This window comes from Heteronotia binoei, chromosome 17 (genome assembly GCF_032191835.1).
Source record: "Heteronotia binoei isolate CCM8104 ecotype False Entrance Well chromosome 17, APGP_CSIRO_Hbin_v1, whole genome shotgun sequence".
Taxonomy (NCBI): Eukaryota; Metazoa; Chordata; class Lepidosauria; order Squamata; family Gekkonidae; genus Heteronotia; species Heteronotia binoei.
In genome coordinates this window covers 48417902-48444274 of record NC_083239.1, presented here as the reverse complement: position 1 = coordinate 48444274, position 26373 = coordinate 48417902, and the positions used below count along the sequence as shown (strand labels likewise).

The 26373-nt window shown below is 47.8% G+C and overlaps 1 protein-coding gene across 2 annotated transcripts; it reads left to right on the top strand.

Annotated features, from left to right (window-relative positions):
• Nucleotides 1-12656: 12656 nt before the first annotated feature.
• SELENOW (selenoprotein W) lies at nt 12657-23478 on the top strand. 2 transcript variants are annotated; one of them, XM_060258075.1, is made up of 6 exons: nt 12657-12928; nt 14734-14758; nt 18914-18967; nt 20032-20106; nt 21545-21663; nt 23097-23478. In XM_060258075.1, exons 1-5 carry the CDS (start codon nt 12804-12806, stop codon nt 21617-21619), a joined length of 354 nt encoding a protein of 117 aa, XP_060114058.1. In that variant the 5' UTR covers nt 12657-12803; the 3' UTR covers nt 21620-21663; nt 23097-23478. The 2 variants fall into 2 exon arrangements, with proteins under 2 accessions (XP_060114058.1, XP_060114057.1); XM_060258074.1 differs by having other exon boundaries at nt 23094-23478.
• Nucleotides 23479-26373: the final 2895 nt, after the last annotated feature.

The following is a 26373-nucleotide window of genomic DNA, read 5'->3' as shown; positions in this document are numbered from 1 at the left end:
AGGGGGAAGAAGCCTTGAAACACTTTTTGGCTGTTTTGAGCTCAGACATCTTGGCATCACTCTGGACAAAGGTATGGAAATGCATGCGTCACAGGAATGCCCGTATTGGGCAACCATGCCACCGAGGCCAGAAAACTAGCATTTTGGCATCCTAAAAATCAGGGCATTTTTGTAGCAGGAACTCCTTTGCATATTAAGCCACTCCCCTCTATGTAGCCAATCCTCCTGGAGTTTACAGAGTAGGCCCTGTACGAAGAGCACTGTCAGCTCTTGGAGGATTGGCTACATCAGGGGTGTGTGGCCTAATATGCAAAGGAGCTCCTGCTACAAAAAAAGGCCCTGGTGAAAAATCTGGTTTCGGAGGGTAGCCGTGCTGGTCTGCAGTAGATCACCTAGATTCGAGTTCAGGAGCACCTTAGAGCCCAAGGAGAATTTGAAGGTACCAACCTTCCAAGTGGGACCTGGAGATCCCTCAGAAGGACAGCTCATCTCTAGACTACAGAGCTCAGTTCCCCCGGTGGACCCCCACCTAGTGCCACGCAGTTTGTGCAACGCCTGGAAGTGACGTATCGCACCAGGCATGTTGTGTGGGGATCCTCTAGCAATTTGGGGGGAAACTAGGGTTGCCAAGTCCAATTTAAGAAATATCTGGGGACTTTGGGGGTGGAGCCAGGAGGCTCTGGGGGTGGAGCCAGGAGACATCAGGGGTGGAGCCAAGATCAAGGCTGTGACAAGCATAATTGAACTCCAAAGGGAGTTCTGGCCATCACATTTAAAGGGACGGCACACCTTTTCAATGCCTTCCTTCCATAGGAGATAATGAAGGATAGGGGCACCTACTTTTGTGGCTCATAGAATTGGACCCCCCGGTCCAATCGTTTTGAAACTTGAGGGATGTTTTGGGGAGAGGCACTAGATGTTGTACTGAAACTTTGGTGCCTCTACCCCAAAAAACAGCCCCCCCCAGAGCCCCAGATACCTGCAGATCAATTCTCCATGATTTTCTATGGGAATAAATCTCCATAGGGAATAACGGAGTTCCCAGTAGACATTTCCCTCCCCTCCCCCCGCTTTCTGACAACCTTGAAGCGGGGGGAGGGTCTCCAAACCGGGGGATCCCCTGCCCCCACCTGGGGATTGGCAACCCTAGGGGAAACTCTATGGTACCATAGAGTCCCCCCCTAAATTGCTAGTGTCCCCACGCGAAACCGTAGAGTTTTCAGCAAATTCCTAGAGCATCACCGCACATCATGCAGTTCAATAGTCACTTCCGGTAGCTGTGGGGGACTTGGTAACCCTAGTGGTAGGTGATGTTTCATCCTAAAACACTGAAGCCAGTATGAGTAGACGACTCTGTGTGAGTAGACAATACTGAGCTTGACGGACCAATGGTCTGGTTCAATATAAGGCAGCTTCATGTGTGTTTAGTCTGTGCTATCATCTGCAAAGGTTTCAGAATTCACATCTGGAGCCACAGCAGTTGCTCTGCAGCTCGTCAGTCGGGAAAGGGATCCTTTAAGGGCAGCACATTTAAGGGCAGCCTAGAAGGTCGGACCAGAACCAACAGATTGAAATTAAATCAAAAGAGTTCCCAGCTCAACATTAGGAAGAACTTCCTGACCATTAGAGCAGTTCCTCAGTGGAACTGGCTTCCTCCTTGGGAGGTGGTGGGCTCTCCTTCCTTGAAGGTTTTTAAACAGAGGCTAGATGGCCATCTGACAGCAATGAAGATCCTGTGAATTTAGGGGGAGGTGTTTGTGAGTTTAGAGAGGTTCCTCGGTGGAACAGGCTTTCTCGGGAGGTGGTGGGCTCTCCTTCCTTGGAGGTTTTTCAACAGAGGCTAGAGGGCCATCTGACAGCAATGAAGATCCTGTGAATTTAGGGGGAGGTGTTTGTGAGTCTCCTGCATTGTGCAGGGGGCTGGACTAGATGACCCTGGAGGTTCCTTCCAAGTCTATGATCGTCCAAAATTCTGACCCAAGATTAATGTGATCAAAGGGTTGGAAGCTAGTTGAGGGGTCAAATTACTGATTTTACTGAGCAATTTTTTTTTAAAAACAAAACAAAAACAGAACCCTAGCCAAATACTGACAAAAACCCCAACAAATGACTGAACAATTTAATGTCAGCATATCGATAAATTAGCATTTTAAAAGTAAAACTGGGGCGTCATTCGAAAACTATTATTCTCTGGCCTCCACCATCCCCATAGTCAGTCATGGCACACCTTTTTATATTGATATTTTTTTTTAAATGAAGATAGGTCCATGTTTTCATTATTGTACAAAATGTAAGTCAAAAAAAGATTCTCTTAAAAATAATCGCACACTGCAGATAATAAAACAGCAAAACAGATTTAAAATTATACATAAAATAAACATCATGACAACAAAATATAATTACAGTAAGGTAAGACTTATCTTTGCTTTTACTTTATCCTTGATTTTTTTGCTGAAATGTCACAATATTTCACCCAAAATGCGGTAAAGAAAAAAAAATCACAAACTGCATTGACAAAAACATAAGAACATAAGAGAAGCCATCCAGTCCAACACTCTGTGTCACATGAGAACATAAGAGAAGCCCTGTTGGATCAGGCCAGTGGCCCCTCCAGTCCAACACTCTGTGTCACATAAGAGCATAAGAGAAGCCCTGTTGGATGAGGCCAATGGCCCATCCAGTCCAACACTCTGTGTCACATGAGAACATAAGAGAAGCCCTGTTGGATCAGGCCAGTGGCCCCATCCAGTCCAACACTCTGTGTCACATAAGAACATAAGAGAAGCCCTGTTGGATCAGGCCAATGGCCCATCCAGTCCAACACTCTGTGTCACATGAGAACATAAGAGAAGCCCTGTTGGATCAGGCCAGTGGCCCCATCCAGTCCAACACTCTGTGTCACATAAGAACATAAGAGAAGCCCTGTTGGATCAGGCCAATGGCCCATCCAGTCCAACACTCTGTGTCACATGAGAACATAAGAGAAGCCCTGTTGGATCAGGCCAGTGGCCCCATCCAGTCCAACACTCTGTGTCACATAAGAACATAAGAGAAGCCCTGTTGGATCAGGCCAATGGCCCATCCAGTCCAACACTCTGTGTCACATGAGAACATAAGAGAAGCCCTGTTGGATCAGGCCAGTGGCCCCATCCAGTCCAACACTCTGTGTCACATAAGAACATAAGAGAAGCCCTGTTGGATCAGGCCAATGGTCCATCCAGTCCAACACTCTGTGTCACATGAGAACATAAGAGAAGCCCTGTTGGATCAGGCCAGTGGCCCATCCAGTCCAACACTCTGTGTCACATAAGAGCATAAGAGAAGCCCTGTTGGATGAGGCCAATGGCCCATCCAGTCCAACACTCTGTGTCACATGAGAACATAAGAGAAGCCCTGTTGGATCAGGCCAGTGGCCCCATCCAGTCCAACACTCTGTGTCACATAAGAACATAAGAGAAGCCCTGTTGGATCAGGCCAATGGCCCATCCAGTCCAACACTCTGTGTCACATGAGAACATAAGAGAAGCCCTGTTGGATCAGGCCAGTGGCCCCCATCCAGTCCAACACTCTGTGTCACATAAGAACATAAGAGAAGCCCTGTTGGATCAGGCCAATGGCCCATCCAGTCCAACTCTCTGTGTCACATGAGAACATAAGAGAAGCCCTGTTGGATCAGGCCAGTGGCCCCATCCAGTCCAACACTCTGTGTCACATAAGAACATAAGAGAAGCCCTGTTGGATCAGGCCAGTGGCCCATCCAGTCCAACACTCTGTGTCACATGAGAACATAAGAGAAGCCCTGTTGGATCAGGCCAGTGGCCCCATCCAGTCCAACACTCTGTGTCACATAAGAACATAAGAGAAGCCCTGTTGGATCAGGCCAATGGCCCATCCAGTCCAACACTCTGTGTCACATGAGAACATAAGAGAAGCCCTGTTGGATCAGGCCAGTGGCCCCATCCAGTCCAACACTCTGTGTCACATGAGAACATAAGAGAAGCCCTGTTGGATCAGGCCAATGGCCCATCCAGTCCAACACTCTGTGTCACATGAGAACATAAGAGAAGCCCTGTTGGATCAGGCCAGTGGCCCATCCAGTCCAACACTCTGAGTCACATAAGAGAAGCCATGTTGGATCAGGCCAATGGCCCATCCAGTCCAACACTCTGAGTCACATAAGAACATAAGAGAAGCCATTTTGGATCAGGCCAATGGCCCATCCAGTCCAACACTCTGAGTCACATAAGAACATAAGAGAAGCCATGTTGGATCAGGCCAATGGCCCATCCAGTCCAACACTCTGTGTCACACAGTGGCCAAAAAACCCCGGTGCCATCAGGAGGTCCACCAGTGGGGCCAGGACACCAGAAGCCCTCCCGCTGTGCCTCCTCCCCAGCACCAAGAATACAGAGCATCACTGCCCCAGACAGAGAGTTCTAACAATACGCTGTGGCTAATAGCCACTGATGGACCTCGGCTCCATATGTTGATCCAATACCCCCTTGAAGCTGGCTATGCTTGTAGCCGCCACCACCTCCTGTGGCAGTGAGTTCCATGTATTAATCACCCTTTGGGTGAAGAAGGACTTCCTTTTATCCGTTCTAACCCGACTGCTCAGCAATTTCATTGAATGCCCACGAGTTCTTGTATTGCGAGAAAGGGAGAAAAGTACTTCTTTTTCATCCCATGCATTATCTTGTAAACCTCGATCATGTCACCGCTCAGTCGACGTTTCTCCAAGCGAAAGAGCCCCAAGCGCTTTAACCTTTCTTTTAAAAGCAAAAAAATACTGACTTTACTGACTAGTTTTGTTTTGTAAACTGGCAAATTAACGACCCAGGTGAGAAAACTGCCTTTGATATTACTGACCATTTCCCACTCCTTAAAAAGGTACATTGTTGTTCTTGATAGGTCCACTAGGAGGGGCTACAAACTTCATTTTTCTTTTTGGATGCAGCGTGAGTGTACTGGCTCTCTCTCTCTCTCTCTCTTCACAAGGGCCCAAGTCGTTTTTAATTTGCAGGACAAAGAAGGTCTTCAATCAACTCGAGTCGCCATCCCCCCCCCCCCCCCCCCCCCCCGGACCTGTGCTTCAGGCTTGTGTTTTGATCTCATGATGTTGCCTCTGACACACCAAATTGCGCACCTCTCCATTCGGTCTTGAATCACGGCACTGTCACACGACACGAGCAGAGCATGCCTTGTCTCCAAAGAGCCCCATTCCCCATGTCTTGGTTTTTACACTCCTCGGTCAAATCATCCACTTCTAAGCGCAACCAATCCAGTTATGTCCTTGCAGTTTCCAGTGCGTTCATGATGTCAAGATGATTTATTGCCAGTGTCATCTTGGCTTCTGCGTGGGAGCCTCTCCTTTGGGCAGAATATCAGCAGGGTGAGAAACAAGCACGTGAGATGCGTTTGTGCATGCTTGAAGCCCTGGCCCGTCATTCATCCCTCTTGGTCCCCTGGGGATGGAAGGAAAGAGCCAGACCTTCCTTGCCCAGTTCCCTGGATCCCATGGGAGGAATACAAAGAAAGCACCTTTAAGACCAACGAGTGCTAACATTTTAAGCATGTTTTATGGTTTTATTTTAAGCTTTTTAAAAAATCTTTGTTTTTCTGTATCCGCTATGAGGCATTACATTTTATGATGAGTTCCTCTGAATGTGGAGGTAACCATGACCAGTAGCCACTGATAAACTTCTTCATGAATCTATCTAATCCCCTTATAAAACTGTCTATTCCTGTGGCCACCACCACCACATCCTCTGGCAGGGAATTCCACATTTTAGTTACCGTCTGTGTCAAGTCATATTTCCTTTTGTCCGCCCTGAACTACTGCCTGTCAGTTCTGTTGGATGCCCCCGAGTTCTAACCTTTTTGGAGAGGGAGGAAGAAAATGTCCTTGTCCACTGTCTCCACCCCATGCATCATTTACGGCAGATTTATACCCCGCCATTCTCTCTGAATCAGAGTCTCAGAGCGGCTAACAATCTCCTATATCTTCTCCCCCCACAAGAGACACCCTGTGAGGTGGGTGGGGCTGAGAGAGCTCTCACACAAGCTGCCCTTTCAAGGACAACTCTTGCGAGAGCTGTGGCTAACAATCTCCACTATCTTCTCCCCCCACAACAGACACCCTGTGAGGAGGGTGGGGCTGAGAGAGCTCTCACACAAGCTGCCCTTTCAAGGACAAGTCCTGCGAGAGCTGTAGCTAACAATCTCCACTATCTTCTCCCCCCACAACAGACACCCTGTGAGGAGGGTGGGGCTGAGAGAGCTCTCACACAAGCTGCCCTTTCAAGGACAAGTCCTGCGAGAGCGATGGCTGACCCAAGGGCATTCCAGCAGGTGCAAGTGGAGGAGTGGGGAATCAAACCCAGTTCTCCCAGATAAGAGTCCGCGCACTTAACCACCACACCAAACTGGCTCTCTCTACTTTTATCACGTCTCTCCTTAGTCGGCTCTTTCCTAAACTGAAAAGTCCCAGATTCTTCAGCTGTTCCTCCTAGAATAGGTGCTCCAACCCTCCAGATCATCCTGGTTGCCCTCCTCTGCACTTTTCCCAGCTTTGCAATGTCTTTTTTTGAGAGACTAGGACCAGAACTGTCCATGGGATTCCTAATGAGGCCGCCTACCTAGCACACAAATAGGGACGCCAGCCTCCAGGTGGGACTGGAGAGTAAGCGTAAGCACCGCACACCACTGACTCCTGTAGTAGAGTAAACCTTCAGCAAACCAATTCAAAAAACCCGAAAAGGTATCCAAAAATATTTATCCGTTCATTCATTCAAATGGTGAACATCGACCACATGGGATGGAAAATTTCTCCAACATCAGAAATCAGTATCCACAAGGGAATGAAGCTGACAGGCAAAACCGGTCTATTTTACCTTGTTTCGCTGTAAAATAGACCAGTTTGCCTGTCAGCTTGTGGTCGATGTTCACCATTTGAATGAATGGTGTCAGTGGTGCATGGTGCTTACACTTACTCTCCATTCCGCATCCCGTGTGACTCTTTTCCTGGTTACCTAATCCCCAGGTGGGGGCAGGGGATCCCCCCGGTTTGAAGGCCTTCCCCCCACTTCAGGGTCATCAGAAAGTGTGTGTGGGGGGGAGGGAAATGTCTGCTGGGAACTCCGTTATTCCCTATGGAGACAAATTCCAATAGGGCATAATGGAGAATTGATCTGCAGATATCTGGGGCTCGGGGGGGGGGGCTGCTTTTTGAGGTAGAGACACCAAATTTTCAGCATGGCATCCATTGCCTCTCCCCAAAATACTGCCCAAGTTTCAAAAGGATTGGACCAGGGAATCCAATTCTGAGTTCCAAAAGAAGGTGCTCCTATCCTTCATTATTTCCAAATGGAGGGAAGGCATTTCAGAAGTGTGCGGTCCCTTTAAATGTGATGGCCAGAACTCCCTTCAGAGTTCAGTCCTGCTTGCCACACCCTTGCTCCTGGCTCCACCCCCAAAGTTCCCAGATATTTCTTGAATTGGACTTGGCGAGACCTGGGGATTCTCAGGAACTGCAGCTCATCTGCACAGCTACAGAGATCGGTTCCCCTGGAGGAATGGCTGCTTTGGAGGGGGGGAGTCTGTGGCAGTTTTTAATCGGCAAGACAAAGCAAAACCTTCCATGGACTTGTCACCCGCTAGACCTATGCTTCCTTCTGGCCTGCGTTTCGATCTCATGATGTTGCCTCTCTGACGCGGAATCACGCAGCTCTCCATCTGGGCTTGGATCACGAAACTGTCACACGACACACCAGCCTGCCTCCTATTCAAAGAGCCACTGCCTCCTCCCCATGTCTCGGGTTGTGCCCTCCAAAGTGCAAAGAATCCGGGGATATCTGTACATTTTCCGGTGCATTCATCACGCCAAGATGAATGATGTCCTTGACGTCCTTACCGCTGGGTTGGAGCCTCTCCTTTGGGCCAGACAACAGAATACCAGCAGTGCCCTAACCCAGAACCAGTGTTCCCTCTAAGCTGAGTTAGCATGAGCTAGCTCACACATTTTTAGCCTCCAGCTCACACAATTCTGTCTTAGCTCAGGAAGGATGACCCCAGAGCACACTAATTGATGCAGGAGCTCACAACTTGAATGCCAGTCGCTCACAAAGTAGAATTTTTGCTCACAAGACTCCACAGCTTAGAGCGGGGGTGTCGAACTCATTGGTTACGAAGGCCGGATGTAACATAAAAGAGACCTGGTTGGGCCAGGCCATGTTGGGTTGGGCTGAGCAATGGTGGGCTGGGCCATGTGTGTACGGGGATGGGACGGTGGCTCAGTGGTAGAGCATCTGCTTGGGAAGCAGAAGGTCCCAGGTTCAATCCCTGGCATCTCCAAAAAAGGGTCCAGGCAAATAGGTGTGAAAAAACTCAGCTTGAGACCCTGGAGAGCCGCTGCCAGTCTGAGAAGACAATACTGACTTTGATGGACCAAGGGTCCGATTCAGTATAAGGCAGCTTCATATGTTCATATGTACCTATTTAAGATTAGGTAGCAGAGATAGAAACTACAAAGGACACAAGCAAACACACACACACACATATATTTTTAAAACTTAAAACATGCTTAAAACATTAGCACTCATTGGTTTTAAAGATGCTTTATTTGTATTTCTCCCATGGGATCCAGGAAACTGGGCAAAGGAAGCTCTGGCTCTTTCCTTCCTTCCCCAGGGGGGAGGAGCCTCAGTGAATAGAAGGAAGAGAGGCTTGGCTCAGTAGTTCTGCTGTGTGATCGAGAGAGCCTGGAAAAGCAAGCTATTCCTCTCCCCTTCCTCCCCAAGGGAGGAGCCTCAGCCAATGGAGAAAATAGAGCTTTTGCTCTGTAGCTCCTGTGTGATTCAGCAAGCCTTGTAAAGCAAGCTGTTATGCAGAAGGAGGCAAGAGAGAGGGACAAGGAAGCAGACGACATCCAGTTGCTTGGAGGGGGGGGGGGCTGAAAGGAGCCCTCTGGGGGGCTGATTCGGCCCCCAAACCGCATGTTTGACACCCTGGCTTAGAGGGAATATTGCCCAGGAGGTGAGTGACAATTTGTGATGCTCTGTTTTCTTCTGCTTGGGGGGGGGGGCACAGTGGAAGGGCTTCTGACCCCACTGGTAGACCTCCTGATGGCACTTGGTTTTTTTGGCCACTGTGTAACACAGCGTGTTGGACTAGATGGGCCATTGGCCTGCTCCAACATGGCTTCTCTTATCTTCTTATGTGCTTCCTGAAAGACCCCCAGCGCTCAGCTCTCCGTCATATGGGACCAAGGGGCTCCCAGCCAGCCAGCCAGGGGGCGCACCTCTTTTCCAAGACCCCCAACCACACCCGCCCCGGTGAATGAACCCAATCACTCAGCATCTCAGAGCCAGGGAGGGCCGCCGGCTGGAGAAAGCTGCCAGAGGGCACCCTGCCAACGCCTCTCCTGCTGGACTACAGCTCTCGGACCACGGCCTGGCCACCTTACATGTGTGGAGAGGGGAGGGGGTTGTCGCCGTTTCAGTGGCACCAGGTCTCCATCCCCAGTGCCGGATTGAACCCTGTGGAGGCCCCTAGGCAGTCAAGATCTCGGGGGCGCCCTCGCAAATTATTTCAAGACTCTGAGTGCCTACTTCACCATCCATGGCCCCACTGCAGCCTGCAGGCCCCTTCTCAAAAGCCCCTTTGACTAAGCTGCAGGGGAGAGGCAGAGAGAGGCAAACTTGGCAACACCAGCTGCAGCCGCACCAAGCAAGTCGGGCAAAGAACGGCTCAGTTGCTGGCTGCACGTGCAGGCTGGGAGGGCTGCAAGCAGGGGGGAAACAGGAGGGAAAGCCAGCCCGGGGCCCCTAAAGGCATGGGGGCTCATAGGCCAGTGCCTACTTGGCCTAATTGTTAATCCGGCTCTGTCCATCCCCCCGCCAGGTTGGTGTCTCGGAACCCTCAGGAGCCCTCTCCGCACTGAGTTCCAGGCAGCACCACCTGGGGGGTGGCCCGCTGTCTGCCCCCCGTCCCCAACAAAGGGCCTGCATCTGGCTGTGAAAGCAGCCGGCGACTGGAATGGAACAACAGCAGACTCCCATCCGAAGCAGGACCTCAGCTGGATCAAAGGCAAAGGTTCGTGGAAGGGTCGGTGAGGGAAGGTGGCTCAGTGGGAGAGCATCTGCTTGGTAAGCGGAAGGTCCCAGGTTCAATCCCCAGCATCTCCAACTAAAAAGGGTCCAGGCAAATAGGCGTGAAAAACCTCCGCTTGAGACCCTGGAGAGCAGGGGAGGGACGGTGGCTCAGTGGTAGAGCAGCTGCTTGGGAAGCAGAAGGTCCCAGGTTCAATCCCTGGCATCTCCAACTAAAAAAGGCAAATAAAAACCCCCAGCTTGAGACCCTGGAGAGCCGCTGCCAGTCTGAGTAGACAAGACTGACTGATGGACCAAGGGGGGTAGGGGGGGGTCTGATTCAGTAGAAGGCAGCTTCATGTGTTCCTGTGCCCCCCAGACGCGAACGAGGAAGTGCGGGGGCTTCATTTGGAAAAAGATCTCTCAAACCAGAGGAGCGCAGCAGGAGACGCCGGTGGCGCGCAGGCCAAGGCTGGGCTGCCTTCCGCTGAAATCTGACGGCCTTCCGGGGCTCAGTGCAGACAGGAAGTTCAGCGAGGGGAAGGAAGGAAGCCCGGCTCTCTGCCGCCACCGCCGGTAGTCTCCAGAAGTCCCGGACCTCCTCCGTCCTGCGTGCTGCTTCTCGCCGCCTTCTTGAAACCGGATCCCCGCAGTCGTTTGCCATTCTGCTGCTGCCAGTGCCGGGGACTGTAGCTTGGGGGCCGCTGTCGGTCCAGGAAAATAGATCCAAGCGGGCAGCTGAAGCAGTTGAACAAAGCAGGAGTCAAGTGGCGCCTTTAAGACCAACCCATTTTGATTTAGAACGTCAGCTTTCGTGCGCTCTTAAGCACACTTCATCAGACGAGGAATCCACTGTGCTGAATTCTTTCTTTCTTTCTTTCTTTCTTTCTTTCTTTCTTTCTTTCTTTCTTTCTTTCTTTCTTGAATGGATTTTTTAAATTTTTTATCATAAAGTTACAAAACAAAATACAAAAAACCTACAATTGAATAAACAAATAACTACCCATCTACTAACAAATAAAAAACAAACAAATAAAATTGGAGGATGAGAACTTGGTCTATTTTAACACTTATTTCATCCATCAAGATCATCATTTTCCCTTTTTCCTCACCCTTCTCTCGTGTTGCAGCAGATCCTACATATTCAACCAATCATACATAGGTTGCCATACCTCTTTACATTGGCTTAAATTCCCTTCAGACAATTTATTGAAAGAAAATCCATTTCAGCTACTTCCAACCATTTTTGTGCAAATTCTTCTTTTGGGGGAGTTTGTGGTACCTTCCAATACCTTGCATATACAATCCTCGCAGCAGTAGTTGCGTGGACTAAGAATCTAGTTTGCATTTTAGAAATGTGGGAATGACATATACTCAAAAGATAAAATTCTGATCCAATCCATACGGGAGGAGATGAAGGGATTAAAAAAATAAAAGGGGAGCATTACAAGGTACAGGCCATTGCAGGGGATGTGGTGTTTATTTTGGAAGACCCTGATTCCTCAATTGAAAAATTAAAAGAGAAATTGACTCAATATGGCAAAGTAACTGGTTTGAAAATCAATTACAAGATTGGCGAAGAACATGACTCAAGCACAAATTAAAGAACTGTGCTGGATTCTTAAAGGTCCAGGAAAAGGCCTGCATTTGCAAGACCCACAGACTCCAGATGGGAGAACCCGAAACACACACACAAACCCCGCCAGCATTCTTGCAGAGAGAGTCCGTTTGGGAAAGGAGGCTTCGATGCTCAGAAACGGACAGACTTTCATCCCTGAAAACATGCGTAGGAGTCTCGCGGCCTTGCATGGGCCGGGCTTCTCGAACGCTCCCTCTTCCTAGATATCCTCCCTCCCATCAAAAATCCAAGAATATTCAGGGACCTTTCTCCTTCGCTCCCTTTTAAAGAACGGCACGAATCGCCAGGCTGCAAGCGCACAAAACAGCGAATTCCCCATCTCGCTGGGCTACGGTTGCCAGGTCCCGGCGGGGGACAGGGGAGTAGAGTTGTCAGATCCAGGTTAGGAAACTCCTGGAGGTTTTTTGGGGTAAAGGACAGAGACAGTGGGGTACGAGGCCACAGAGCCCACCCTCCCTCCAAAGCCTCCATTTTCTCCAGCCTGATCGCAGGCTGGAGATGAGCTCTAATTCCGGGGGATCCCCAGGTGCCACCTGGAAGGGGAGCGCAGTGTGCTACTTGCAGAGACCACCCTATGCGACTGGCTTCCGGGGCTTTCTCTGTTTCCTATCGTTAAGTGCTAACTCAAAATTACTTCTAAAAAATGGGGCATATATCTTTTATTTATTCAGGCGAAAATGCAGGGCCGAGGCCAGCAGAGGGGGGCACAGGGGCCGTCTCCCCTATAGAATCTGGAGAAACCCCCCCCCCCTCCAATTTCCCCTAATTTTCCTTATTTGGCCCTGCGGGTCGTGGCCTGCATGTGATTCTTTGCGGCAGGAGACGGTACCATCTCAGAAAACGGGGGTGTATGTGTGGCATGTTCGACTGAGCGGGACGCTTCGGATTTTTCCCCCCAATGAGCGGCAGGTTATGGAGCTGATGGTTTTGATTCGGCGGGTGATGGGGAGTTGAAACGCGTGGTCAGAGCACAAGCGGGAGAGGAGGCGAGGGAAAGGCGCGGTTCTTCTTTCTCTCCCCCCTCTCCCCCAAGGAATGGTATAGCCCGAGCGGCTGCTTAAAAGTCTCTTGTCGCGATGTTCCGTATCAGAACGTTGGCGGCCCGAGCGTTCCATCTGGGTAGCGAAGTACAAGGTCGCGCGGGGAGAGCCACGAGCAGCGTAGTCGGCACCATGCCTCTCAAAGTCAAGGTGGTTTATTGGTAAGATTAGAGGGCGGTGTGCGGGCAAAGGGTGGTGCTTTTTCTTGCTCTTGCTTAGGCCGCGAGGGCCTAGGAGCGCGTCTGGAGGTTCAGTCGCATGTCGTTTGTCCCCCATCCCACCGGTTGCTAGCTCGGGAGAGTCCTTTGTGTGGGTTTGGATTGCTTGCTGGGTGCACCCCCCTCTTCCTGCGCCTTGCAGGGTGAGAGTTTCCGAGCGCTCCTTAGGGTTGGCGAGTCCAATTCAAGAACTATCTGGGGACTTTGGGGGTGGAGCCAGGAGACATTGGGGGTGGAGCCAGGAGCAAGGTTCTGACAAGCATAATTGAACTCCAAAAGGAATTGTGGCTGTCACATTTAAAGGGACCACACGCCTTTTCAACGCCTTCCCTCCACTGGAAATAATGAAAGATAGGGGCACCTTCTTTGGGGGCTCATAGAATCCTAGTCCAATCCTTTTGAAACATGGTGGGTATTTTGGGGAGAGGCATTGGATATTATGCTGCAAATTTGGTGCCTGTACCTTAAAAAACAGCCCCCCCGAAGCCTTAGATGTCCACGGATCAATTCTCCATTATATCCTATGGGAATCGGTCTCCATAGGGAATAATGGAGTGCCCAGCAGACATTTCCCTCCCCCCCCTCCTCCCGGGTTTCTGATGACGCTGAACCAGGAAGAAAAGCTCCAAATTGGGGGATCCCCTGCCCCCACCTGCGGATTGGAAATCCTACTCCTCTTTGTAGACAATACAAGTCCCACCGATCAGGAGAAAAGCGGAGTGTCATAAGTAGAGCCCCTCAGTACAGCCTGGCGTCTCCTTAGGATGCTGCCGAGTGAGGAAATGTCCTAAGTGGTCGATTGGACCTCTCTTTCTCAGACACTTGGGTTTCCTCAGCTTCTTTGTGGTCCTCTTCTGTGGGGCCTGGGTGCCAGCAAGGATAAAGCATCTCCTTCAGACATTCCTATGGGGAAGAGCGCTGACGATTGGGGCAAGCTGGTGGTAAACTGTGTACAGGTTGAGACCCAAACAGAGACTACAGTGGGCGTATTTTGGGGGCGTTTGTGTGATTATTCCACTGTCTAGAAGAATTTCCATTATGCGATGGGGTGGTGCAGAATGAGATGGGATTGCAAACTCATTTAAAGTAGAAAGGACTGGGATTCCAATAATCGGCCTCCTAGAAGGACAGACGTTTCCTGCTTCCCACCACTAAGGGAACATCTCTTCCGGGACTGCCTGTAGAAATTCAATTTATTGTTGGTCCTTTCTACAGAACAAGGGGGGATCCAACCCTATGGATTCTTGCATCTCATGATAACCGGTAGAGAGGCAGGCTTCCATGATTTCATCTCCATACGGAGGGGGTGGAATTCTCCTTGAGTGACTTCAGAAGGTATTGGCTGGTGAGAAAGAAGCAATCACTTTGGGTCTTGGCTATAGTCAGCCCAACTCCCTTAATTAAAAGATGCCTCTCGCAGTCCGTAGGAGCTCATTCAGTAGAATGTAGAATCCCTCTTTATATCAGCTTTGCAGACCAAGCATTTAGGATGTTTGCCAGCTGAGGTGGATCAGCCATTTGGTTTTGTGATGGTGCAGCCAATGCTGCTAAGTGATCCACTAATACCTTAGCACAGCCAAAAAAGGCATGGTTGTCCCCTTTCCCCATTAGGCAGTGATCTTGAGTTCCTTGCCCCACATCCTTGGGGTTGTGCAGGTAGCCACTCTTGCGCTAGGTGGTCCAGCACACTCCATGACTCTCGTAAATAGTCTGTTTCAGTAACGTTTGTTCTTTATTTCTCTTTGTAGCGGGGCCTGAGGGTACAGCCCCAAGGTAAGTCGATTGCTCTGTCTTATGCTTTGCTAAAGCCATCTCCGTCAATAGCAACTTAACATTGTTATCTGTTGCAGAAAACTGATGCAGAGTTTGGTCTAGGACAGGGAGTGGCCAAACTTGCTTAACATAAGAGTCGCATAGAATAAATGTCAGATGGGGGAGGGACGGTGGCTCAGTGGTAGAGCATCTGCTTGGTAAGCAGAAGGTCCCAGGTTCAATCCCCAGCATCTCCAACTAAAAAAGAGTCCAGGCAAATAGGTGTGAAAAACCTCGCTTGAGACCCTGGAGAGCAGGGGAGGGATGTGGCTCAGTAGTAGAGCATCTGCTTGGTAAGCAGAAGGTCCCAGGTTCAATCCCCGGCATCTCCAACTAAAAAGGGTCCAGGCAAATAGGCGGGAAAAACCTCAGCTTGAGACCCTGGAGAGCTGCTGCTAGTCTGAGTAGACAATACTGACTTTGATGGACCAAGGGTCCGATTCAGTATAAGGCAGCTTCATATGTTCATATGATATTTGGGAGCCACAAGACATCAATGTCAGATGTTTGAAAACCACGAGGGAGGGAGGCAAATAGATGGGGAGGAGAGGGGAGAAGTGGAAAGAAAGCAACTTTAACTTTAAATGCATTCTCCAAAGGGCAGCAGGGGCTTTAAGAGCCAAATAATATGTGTAAGAGAGCCACAGTTTGGCCACCCCTGGTCTAGGAACAGGTTAATACAAGCTGCCACACTGAGTCATACACTTAGGAATTGCTGTCTCATAACATAGGTCTGAGAAAGGCAGAAAGAAAAACAGTGGCGGCACAGTACAGAATACTTACCCAAACAACTGCGCCAAAAATACCAAACACTTGATTCAAAGTAGGAAAATATCACATTGTACATGTGCATAAGCATCCAAAAAAACTTACAGCAGTTCCAAAGACAATTAAAAACAGAAAGTCCCATAAAGAGTATGCCAATTTCGCTGAGTGACTCCAAAGAAATTGCTGTCATTTGAGAATTTGAAAATGGGTATGAACAAGAGTTAGTCAGGATAACATTACAAGTTTATTTGCTCGGCTTAACGAAGAAGCTGCAATCAGCGAAACGGGGTATCAAGCTGGTGATCACATGAAGGTGAATTTTCCTTTGAAGCCGATACCTGTGGGGGGACTCCATTCTACAAATAATTTGGGAGTGATCATAACCCCCTGAGGATTGAAAATTTCTTTGGAGTCACCCAGTGACATTGCCATACTCTCTGTTTTTAATTGTCTTTGGAACTGTTGTAAGAATTTTTGGATGCTTATGCTCTTATATACGATATGATATTTTTCTACTTTGAACCAAGTGTTTGGTACTTTTTGGCGCAGTTGTTTGGGTTAGTATTGCTGCGGAAAGAGGCTGGGGGATGGAATTCTGGAGACCCCGGTCACCCTTGAGGGTCTGTAGAACTTGGAAAGGCTTATGATGTTTGAAATGGGTCTGGGTGCCCGGTGGGTTGAAGAGAGATCCAGGTAGGTAGTCGTATTGGTCTGTAGCAGCAGAACTAAATTTGAGTCCAGTGGCATCTTTACAGCCATCAGAGTTATATTCTTTCGTAAGCTTTCGTGGGCACACACACTTAAGAACATAGGAGAAGCCATGTTGGATCAGGCCAATGGCCCATCCAGTCCAACACTCTGTGTCACACAGTGGCCAAAATAAATAAATAAATAAATATACACACACACACACTGTGGCTAATAGCCACTGATGGACCTCTGCTCCATATTTTTATCTAGCCCCCTCTTGAAGCTGGCTATGCTTGTAGCTGCCACCACCTCTTGTGGCAGTGAATTCCACATGTTAATCACCCTTTGGGTGAAGAAGTACTTCCTTTTATCCGTTTTAACCCGACTGCTCAGCAATTTCATCGAATGCCCACGAGTTCTTGTATTGTGAGAAAGGGAGAAAAGTACTTCTTTCTCTACTTTCTCCATCCCATGCATTATCTTGTAAACCTCTATCATGTCACCCCGCAGTCGACGTTTCTCCAAGCTAAAGAGCCCCAAGCGTTTTAACCTTCCTTCATAGGGAAAGGGTTCCAACCCTTTAATCATTCTGGACTTTTCCCAGTGCTATATCCTTTTTGAGGTGCTTCCACAGGTACATTGAAATGGAAGCTACCAGTCCACATGTATTGGTAGAGGTTGAACAGCAAATTAGCATACAACATAATGAAAATGTTACATACGTTTACATGGTCACCATTTGTTTGGATTTAATTCCGGGTGGGGAGACAGGGAAGGAAATAAATATGTCAAAATTGGAGACAGATATGTAAAAGTATCCCTCTTAATTGCGGAGTGCTGGGAGTAATTAACAGAGACTCTGTTGCTATGCTCCATCCGTCTCCTCTCATGCATGGAGGGAACTAACAGCACCCTTTTCTTTGAGGTGGGGTGAGTTGTAGTGTAGTATTGCGGCTTTTGCCTCTTGCACATCTGTCAGATCCAGCAGAGGTCCATTTCTCTGTATCTTATTCGTGACGGGGAGCGAGTGGAGACCTTGTGTCTCCGTCCTTCTCATTGTTTTGCCCCAAACAGTTACCTGGATGCTTGGCCAGAGAACATCTGGGAAGTATGAGGGCAGCAGCAGGTATCTTTGGGGGCTTGTGGTGGTTCCTAGCAATCACAGCTGGAGAAACCTATACTTCTAACACTGGGGCTGGAAGTCTTCCGTGATTCCTTTGGGCTGTGAATGCACAGCCAGTGTTCTCCTAGAACAGGGGTGGCCAAACTGTGGCTCTTTCACACAGATTGTGTGGCTCTCAAGGCCCCCACTTCCCCATCAGCTGGCTTGGGAAAGGCATTTGTTGGTGGCTTGGAAAATGCATTTAAAGTTTGCTTTCTTTCCACCTCTCCCTCCATCCATTTGACCTTCCCTTCCTCCCACCAGCATCTGATGTTCATGTCTTGCAGCTCTCAAACATCTGGTGTTTATTCTATGTGGCTCTTACGTTAAGCTTGTCCACCTGTTTCCTAGAAAATATGGAACATAAGTATTAGGCTATGGGGGGAGCAGTAGAGACCGTCCTCTGTAACGTCAGCAGCAGTTCCTGGCGTGGAACTGTTTCCCCTTCTGTCCAGACATGCGGCAGTTGGAATGCCTGAGGATGGTATTAGGATCGTATCGATTGCTTTGTCTTTAACGGATTCTGTAACACTGTCTCAGTGAACAGATGCTGAAGAGCATAATGGGTTTGGATCACTCCGGGGAAGAGGGATGGGAGGGGGGTGTCACGTGCCCCGCTAGTGTAGGCGATGCCCTTGGCAATGCCAGAGTTCTTGTGTCATTTCCACATTGCTCATTAACTGCCGCAAGAACCTCTTGGAGCAGTATTGGCGAAAAATGCAGCGTCTCGAAGACCAGCTCTTACACTGTGGATTACAGCCTGCTGTTTAGTCAAGGCCCCAAACCCATGACTTGTACACAGGGCCATAGCCAGGATTTCATGTTGCCACAGCAGGATTTGTTGTTTGGGGGGCTCTCTGCACTGTAAGCAGCCTTGAGTTCCACAAGCCAAACCGCCCCCGTTTGCTCTGCACACAGTGTTAGGAAAGGGGAGAGAAAAAAGTGAAGAGACCAGCCGCAATGCTACTACTTGTTCAGAGTGGCGGTGAGCAAAGGGGACAATACGCCCTCTAAGCTGTGGAGTCTTGTGAGCAAAAACGCTACTTCCTGGGCTACTGGCGTTAAAGTTGTGAACTGCTGCATAGTTTGCCCTGGGGCCATCCTTCCTGAGCTAAGACAAAAATGTGTGAGCCGGAGACTAACAAACTGAGCTAGCTCACACTAACTCGGCTTAGAGGGAACACTGATTGGGCTTGGAAGGAGTAGTTGGAAGGAGGTTTGAAAGGATGGGCCTGGGCTCCCCCTGCAGCTCCGGCCTGCTTGTACAATGAGTTTATGGCACCCATCGCTCGTAGATCAAAATCAAACACCTTCCTCATTGCATCATACTTGATCCTGGAGATGCCAGTGGTGGAACATGCAGATCAGATCTCCTAAGTAATGGCCCCCTTTCAGAATCTTGGGCTCCCAAGCTAGGTCTTAGAGGTCCTTAATTTCTTTGGGAGCGATACGTCTTCACCAATCTTGAACTTCTCTTTTCCTCTCTCCCACAATAGTATCAGCAGCTCAAGAAGGAACTCGAGAGAGAGTTTCCGGGCAAGCTGGAGATCGTGAGTATATCCCGGAGCTGTTGGCTCTAGCCTGCTTGCGTTTGTACAGTCGTGTGATCTATGAACCGGAGTGGAATTCCAGTCTTGCCCTTTCAGAGGAGGAATTTGATATGCGTGCAGGCTGTTTCTTAATGTAAAATGAAAGATTTGTGCCCCGACCTCAGACTGAGTCCCATGCAGAAATGCCTTAAATTAGCTGTAATGAATGTCTGGCCTGCTTGGCAGAAATTGTTTCTGGGTTCTGTAGACCAGCAGCTTCCTTCTGGGGAAACCTGGAAGAGTTCCTTGGTGAACGCTGCTATTGAGTCCTCCGCAACATGAAACTCCAGGCTAGGTTAGCCAAATGTGTTCTAAAGCGGCTTTTTGGTCTCTGCAGGGTGACAGTAAGACTCCACAGGTTTGGCTCCTGGTTTCTATGAACTGACTGTGTCCCAGAATCCTTTAGCACAGGGGTCCCCAATTTGGCGCCCATGGGCACCATAGCACCCAGTGACACCTTTACTGGCTCCTGCCAAATGTTTTTAGAAAATGCCGGACCGTGTGGAGCCGTTGCCCAGCAAGGCTTCTTATAGGCCATTGGAGATTTGATCGGCTGTGCATATTTTTTCGAAATATTGCTTCAGCGGTTGGTGCTGGCTCAGCACAAGGATCTCGACTATGTGACTGAAGTTAAGTTGTGGCAGCCACTGCGTGATTGGCTCCACCCCCTTGTGCAGCCATTGTATCACTGTGACCACCATAGTGTATCAGGATTCCAACTGTGCCCACAGGCTCAGAAAAGTTGGGGATTGGTGTTGTAGCAAGCAGGAGTTCAGTGGCTGGTAGAAGGTGCAGCCGTAAAGTGCTGAAGTGTTAGGACATTGGCCGTCTTACAGATTGTGTTGAGTTTAGAGATGAGGGTGGACCGTGGGAGGAAAAGCTGCAGATGTGCTGGAGGGAGTGCAGTAATCCCCTTAAACAGGCCTTCATATCTTACTGTTGGTATTCAGAAGTTCTGAAAAGCTTGTAGTAAGTGAGAATGCAAATGTGCCAACTTTGTCTTTCCCTCCCTTCTTTCAACCTAGAGTGGTGAAGGCACTCCCCAGGTCACAGGATGGTTTGAAGTGACGGTCAAAGGGAAGCTGGTGCATTCCAAGAAGGTAAGCAGCTCCTCAGTTTAGAAGCCAAAATGTTCCGTAAGCATAGATATTTTTTTGGGGGGGGGGGATGTCTCTGTAAGAATGTTGCATACACCATCAGTGCCAAGTAGAGTCCCCAGCCCAATTTAAGAGACTCAACAGCCAGAGGTTCAAGTGAGTTGATCCAGAGGCTTCTTTATTGCCACTGGTGAAAGAGGAAAAGCAACACACTCTCCTTCTCTGTACCAACATCCTTCCTGTGTTTTTCCTCTGAGTCATTTTCACAAAGCCATAACATTTATACATTTCTGATAACAAAGCAAGTCTAGTTGATTGGTCACATAGTTCTCGCTTCTGGCCCTTTGTGGTATCTCATCGGTCAAGTGAATCCCATCTCCCATTTTAGAAACGAAAGATGACGTGATACCTCATGGGGTCTTCTAATCTGGACCCCCCAACCCTTAACTTCCTGGTATCTTGCATTTGTGGTTTTCTGGGAATATGCAGATGGCCAAGGGGTGTTTGTTCAGGTCCTTTGTCTTCTTTGTGTGGGCACTTGGCCTAATTCCAGAAAATGTGTAAGAGGCAAAACTTCTACCTTTGTGGTATGTCTCCAGAGATAGGGAGAAAGTTTACTTTCTCTTAGATGTTTACAGAACATGATGATAACATATTCTTGCTAGAGAGAAGGACTTTGCGATATGCAATGTACTTTCTTTCTTTCTTTGTTCTCAGAGATCACTATGGGCCTGTGTCATATATATTAAGGCTTGTTCTGCAAATATAGTAGTTAAGGCAGGTTAGTGCAGATATGTTCTGTGATCAGGATTAGTGCAAATCTATCCGGACCTCTGTACGTGTTCTAGTGCAAATCTGAATCTGCATTCTACAAGAACACAAAATCGGTAGTCCCTATGTGGTATCTTTTTTTCCCCCTGGACTCCACAAAGTTATGCATGTGAATTTCTCCCCTTGCAAAGATACATTCTCCCTGCTCCAACAAATTAGCATGTGGGGTAGAGTTTAGGGTTTTCCTTGTCTTCCAAAAACCCTAGTTCATCTGTACACAGCCTGTGGTGGAGGGAATGGCGACTGAGAACATAAAGTGGTACAGGCAATGCAAGATGCTTCAGTGATTCTGTCTCCTCCCCCTAAATTAGGCTAAGTCATTCAATAAGGCAGTTTCCCCACGGGCTGTGAACTAGCAGAGACAGGAGGGCTCAAAAGAATGAAAAATTCCTGCTTGGGAAAACTGGATTCTGTAATTGCTCCTTTTGTACAGCGGTACAGCAGTTGAGAGTCCAGCATCCTCTCTCCATGACCCAGCTCTCCATGTTCCAGGGGTGCTGTTTGGTTTCATCCCTTCCTGGATGGACACATGAATAATTTTGTTTTCTTTATTAAAACTAGAAAGAGGTAGGGAAAGCTCTTGCTTTTAACCTTGCCTTCTTCCTGGTAGAACGGAGATGGCTTTGTGGACAACGCCGACAAGTTACACAAGATAATCACGGCCGTAAAAGTAGCCTTGGCGTAGAGATCGTTGGAAGAATGTACCCAGCAGATCGGTAAACAGCAGAGGTAAAAACGGATGGTGATTGTTCCTCATTCTAAAATATCTGTTGCTGAGATCCCTGCAGGGATTGTCCCAAATCTTGGAATAAAATTGTTTAGTCTCTGCCAAAGCCTTCGTGTTAGGCTTTCTCAAGAGGACTGGGTTCAGGGATCTCCCGTCCTCCCCTGCGCTCTCTAGATCTGTTGGTGGATCTGCTGAATATGTCGCCTCATGACACTTGAAGTGACTGGGACAGCTAATCAGTGTGATCCTTAAAGGGCCTAGAAGGGACTCTGCCTTAAACATGCTTCCATCCCACCCTGCACCGTAGGAGAGATTCAACGGCACTTCAGTGTGGTGAGAGAAATGGCTGTAAGAGTTGGCAGCTATCCCACGTTCTAAGGAGGATTGTGTCTGTTTAGTGTAGTAGAGAATCTCAGGATCCTAATTCCACAATAAGTCCTGTTGCATGTGAAATCTTTCTGAGCGTGTGCAGAAATGCCTTTGTCTCAGTTGACTGTAGGCGGGAGGGAGTGCAGTGTCATGCTGCAATCCTGCACCTACGGTCATTGACGGGAGATTTCCGAATAAGCTTGCATATGATAGGGCTGGGACGATTCTGCTTTTAAAAGCACCCTCTGTGGAGTGTCAGTTCTTCCATGCATAAGGCCAGGGAATCACCAAAAGAAGCACCAACCGTAACTGTGATATGTGTAGGCTACCATATTTTTACAAAAATAGACAGTAAAAAACAATTTTCAACAGAGCTTGTTGTTTAGTCATGCAGCATGCAATTAACTAGTTACAATAATAGACGCATTTCGTGTTGCCACTTCATCAGTATCGTTAATGTCTTCTTCTTGTTGAGCTGTATGTAGTGAAGGAGTAAGCCAATCTCTTTTTCAAACACATGTGCAAAGCCTTCCATTTCATCGCTGGCCAAAACACTCTCCACCTAAAAAATACAGATAACAAATGCGCTGGTAAAGTTTGTTATTACACTAATATGGTGCATTTTGAGGACCCTGGGATGAATTCAAACCTTTATCCTCAAATTATTCAACAACTATTACAGGGAACTCATAGGACTCACCCATTGTTGCAATGTACTTCTCTATGTGGAGCAGCCAATCATTTCTCTTTTATCTGGTTCAAAGCCTTCAGTTCTAAAGTTGGCATAATGCTCTCAAAATGCAAGCAATGCAGCAGTGAGATCCCACGGAGGAAAATATTTGTGAATTTCTTATAAGCCATTTTTCATTTTAAGCAGGAACAAAGCCTTTCCTTCATATCGATGGCCAAAAAGCTTTAAAGATACTACCAACTTCTGTGAATCACCAAAGCCGTTTTTTTTTCCTGTTATCCAAAGCAGTCTCTCCAGTAAAGCAGTTGCTTCTTCTATCTGCAGATCTCATAACGGTGCATATGCCTTCTCTTTTTCTCTTATGTTTCCCAGTAGTTCAAACAAGAATCCGCTTTGTTCATTCCAGCTGACTGCTTAATGATGGGGACTGCTGAAATGTCACTCGACGCGTGGTTGTTCCCTGAGAAATCTTGCGGGGGAGGCTGGCTTGACCAGAGTCTGATGGACATTTGAACTCTGAAGATGGTGTGCTTCGACACCTCTGTGCATTGCACTGAAGGTCCGCCTCTGGGGTTGTATCTTCTGTGCATGCTACATGTGATGTTGACTTTCTGTGTAATTTGAGTTTAACAGTGAACAACAGTAACAACTTGCTATCAGGCTGGAAGGGAGCGGGGAAACAAGTTTGCAAAGCTATGAAAAATCCTTGAACATCTTCAGCTTTCCATCTTTAAAAATAAATGTTTAAATTTACAAATGTGCTGGTGTCAAATTCCATTAACCGGCCTGACACAACTATCAAACACGCAGCTCTCTCCATAATTTTTCAAGTTACAGGATCATCCTGTCACTCTTTGCTTCTGATTCCGGTTCCTTTGGTGTAGGATTCTACAGATTTGGGGTATCTATTATATGCATCCTCTCAAAAGATTGCAGCTTACGTGAAACACAAATCTTTTTGCCTTTTTGCAGCTTTGTTACGTGCATAGCCTACATTTACACTGATATTTTACGTCCTTTTTAGAGCTGAGACCAGGGTTGGCCAAACTTAACAGAGCCACATAGAATAAACATCAGATGTTTGAGAGCCACAAGATGCGACCGTCAGATATTTGAGAACCGTGAGGGAGGGAAGGAGGAAGGAAAGAAATAGATGGAGTGAGAGGTGGGGGTGGGGGAAGCGACTTTAACTTCAGATGCATTCTCCAAGCCACCAGCTGGCTTGGCTTGGAGAAGTGATTTAGACAAATGTCTTCTCCAAGCTAGCCAATGGGGCTGTGGGGGCTTCAAGAGCCACACCAATATGTGTGAAAGAGCCACATATGACTCCTGAGCCGCAGTTTGGCCACTCCTTGCCAAGGCTTTACATTATTTTGCTTCTGTGTGTGTATTCTCAGCTAAGTCCAAATTGAACCCTTAACATATGGATGATGTAAATGTTGACTGCTCTGTACATCCCATGTTTTCATACCTTCTGGTGGCCAGGGTTTCTCAGTTCCCTTTCTTAACTTAGAGGACTGTTATCTTGTATGCTACTCTGGATTTCTGCTTTGAGCGCAAGAGCCTACTCTCCTATTAAGTTCTCCTTGGGTAGCCTTTAAATAAATCTCTCTAAACATAACTTCTCTCAAAGGATGCTAGGTTAAAAGTTTAGTGAGTGCTAAGCTGATGCAGCACTTTCACCCTCCTCTTTCCAATGAACGTTATAAGTGGAGATTGTAAGCTTCAAAGCAGAATTTGGGTAGGCGTTCTGCGTGGTGCTATGGGGGGGGGGGAGGAAAGGATGGCTGAGGATCTTTGTGCCCAAAGTCTTTATGTAGGTAAAAAGCTTCCATCTTGAGTCATGATCTAGTGTAGTTCTGGAGTATGCTAGAAACAAGAGATAGAGCAGGGGTTTTAAACATGTGGCTGGGGGGGTGAATTAGGCCCCTGGAGGGCTCCTATTAAGCCCTCAAACAAGTCTGCTTCTTTCTCTTGTTTGCTTCCTTCTGCATCACAGCTTGCTTTGCCAAGCTTGCTCAACTGCACAGGAGCTACAGATCAAAGCCTCTATTTTCTCCATTGGCTGAGGGTCCTCCCTTAGGGGGAAAGGAGAGCTTGCTTTGCCAAACTCAATTGCACAGCAGAGCTACTGAGCCAAGCCTCTCTTCCTTCTGCTGGCTGAGGCTCCTCTCCCTCCTGATCCCCCGGGGAGGGAGGAAAAGAGCCGGAGTTTCCTTTGCTCAGTTCCCTCAAGAGTTTCTCCCATGAGAGCGATACAAAGAAATCACCTTTTAAAAGAAAGAAAGCACCTCTGTGTCCTTTATAAAGTTTGTATCTCTGCTTCCTGGCATTACATTTTATGAACATAGCCTAACAAGGTCTCATTTATGTCAGATCCAGCCCTCAACAAATGAGTTTGGCATCCCTGAGATAGAGGGTTTCCAGCTATCTGATTCCTTCATAGAATAGCAAAGCAGCCCACCTCTTCTTGGGACATGTTTTGTCTAAAATAGCTGTGCTTTAAAAGAAAACAAATCTGCTTGATACAACTTTTGGCACATCATTTCTACCTATTATAGACTACTTAAGGAATAAATCTCAGGTTGAAGGAGGCCTCTGGTACCTCACTGCAAGGGGCTTATGTGAAACTGTTTTCTGCTGTTGCCATGACAACTGAATGCTCTCATTAATTAAGCTGCTTTGAAAGAAGCAGTGAGTGCCGCATCGTTTCTCATTTTCCATCACCGCTACAGACAGAACCTGCAGCCATCCTCTGCTTAAATGCCTTCACTGCTTGATACTGTAGGCTAATGTAAATGGGATGCTGGTAAGACAAAAGATCTCATTTGTGGGACTTTGCAGCACAATGCCCACCTGGGCCACAGATCTCTGGTATGCTAGCTAAGCACATGTAACTATTTTGCACAGGTAGCACCCTGGTTTAAATGAGACTCTTGTGTGAGCCCAAGGTCCTCCAGGTGTGTGTTCTTTGACTTCATGTTTAAATCAAACCTGATTGCAAGGAAGTAAAGCATGGCCATTTCCAGCATGTACAGTGGAGAAGCTAATGAAAGAAGCATTTGCAGTATGTTTATTTGGTGTGTGCTGCATACTGTGAGAAAGTGAATGGGTCCTTGTCTGGAAAATGGAGAAAAATACAGCTTTATACAGGACTAATGAGAGTGGGATAGGAGGTTGGGAAATTTGAGGAAAGGGTTTGTGGGAAAGAGGGTGTGGTTTGGATAAGTTAAGTGTTCCAGGGCTACAAGATCCTAGGGCACAGAGCGTGGAAGTTGGAGTAAACTGAATTTGAGGCAACTGCTATAGGAAGAGAACGGAATTCTCTGGGTGCGTTTGTATCGGAATGTTTTTTAGGTTTCAGTGATCTATAAAAAGTAATAAAGACTGGTCCACTGTGCTTTTAGGAGTGGCCAAAGTCAAACTGATGCCATTTTAGCATTCTCTTCCTCAAAGTAAAAAAATTTCCATCCATTGCAAGAGACCAAATGGTCATTACTACATGAGTGCCCTCTAGTGTCAATAGGGATATGCTGTCTGGTCGCAGAAGAATAGATGCTTTTGAGTTGTGGCGCTGGAGAAGAATCTTAAGAGTTCCTTGGACTGCAAGAAGATCCAATCAGTCAGTCCTAAGAGAAATCAACTCTTGACT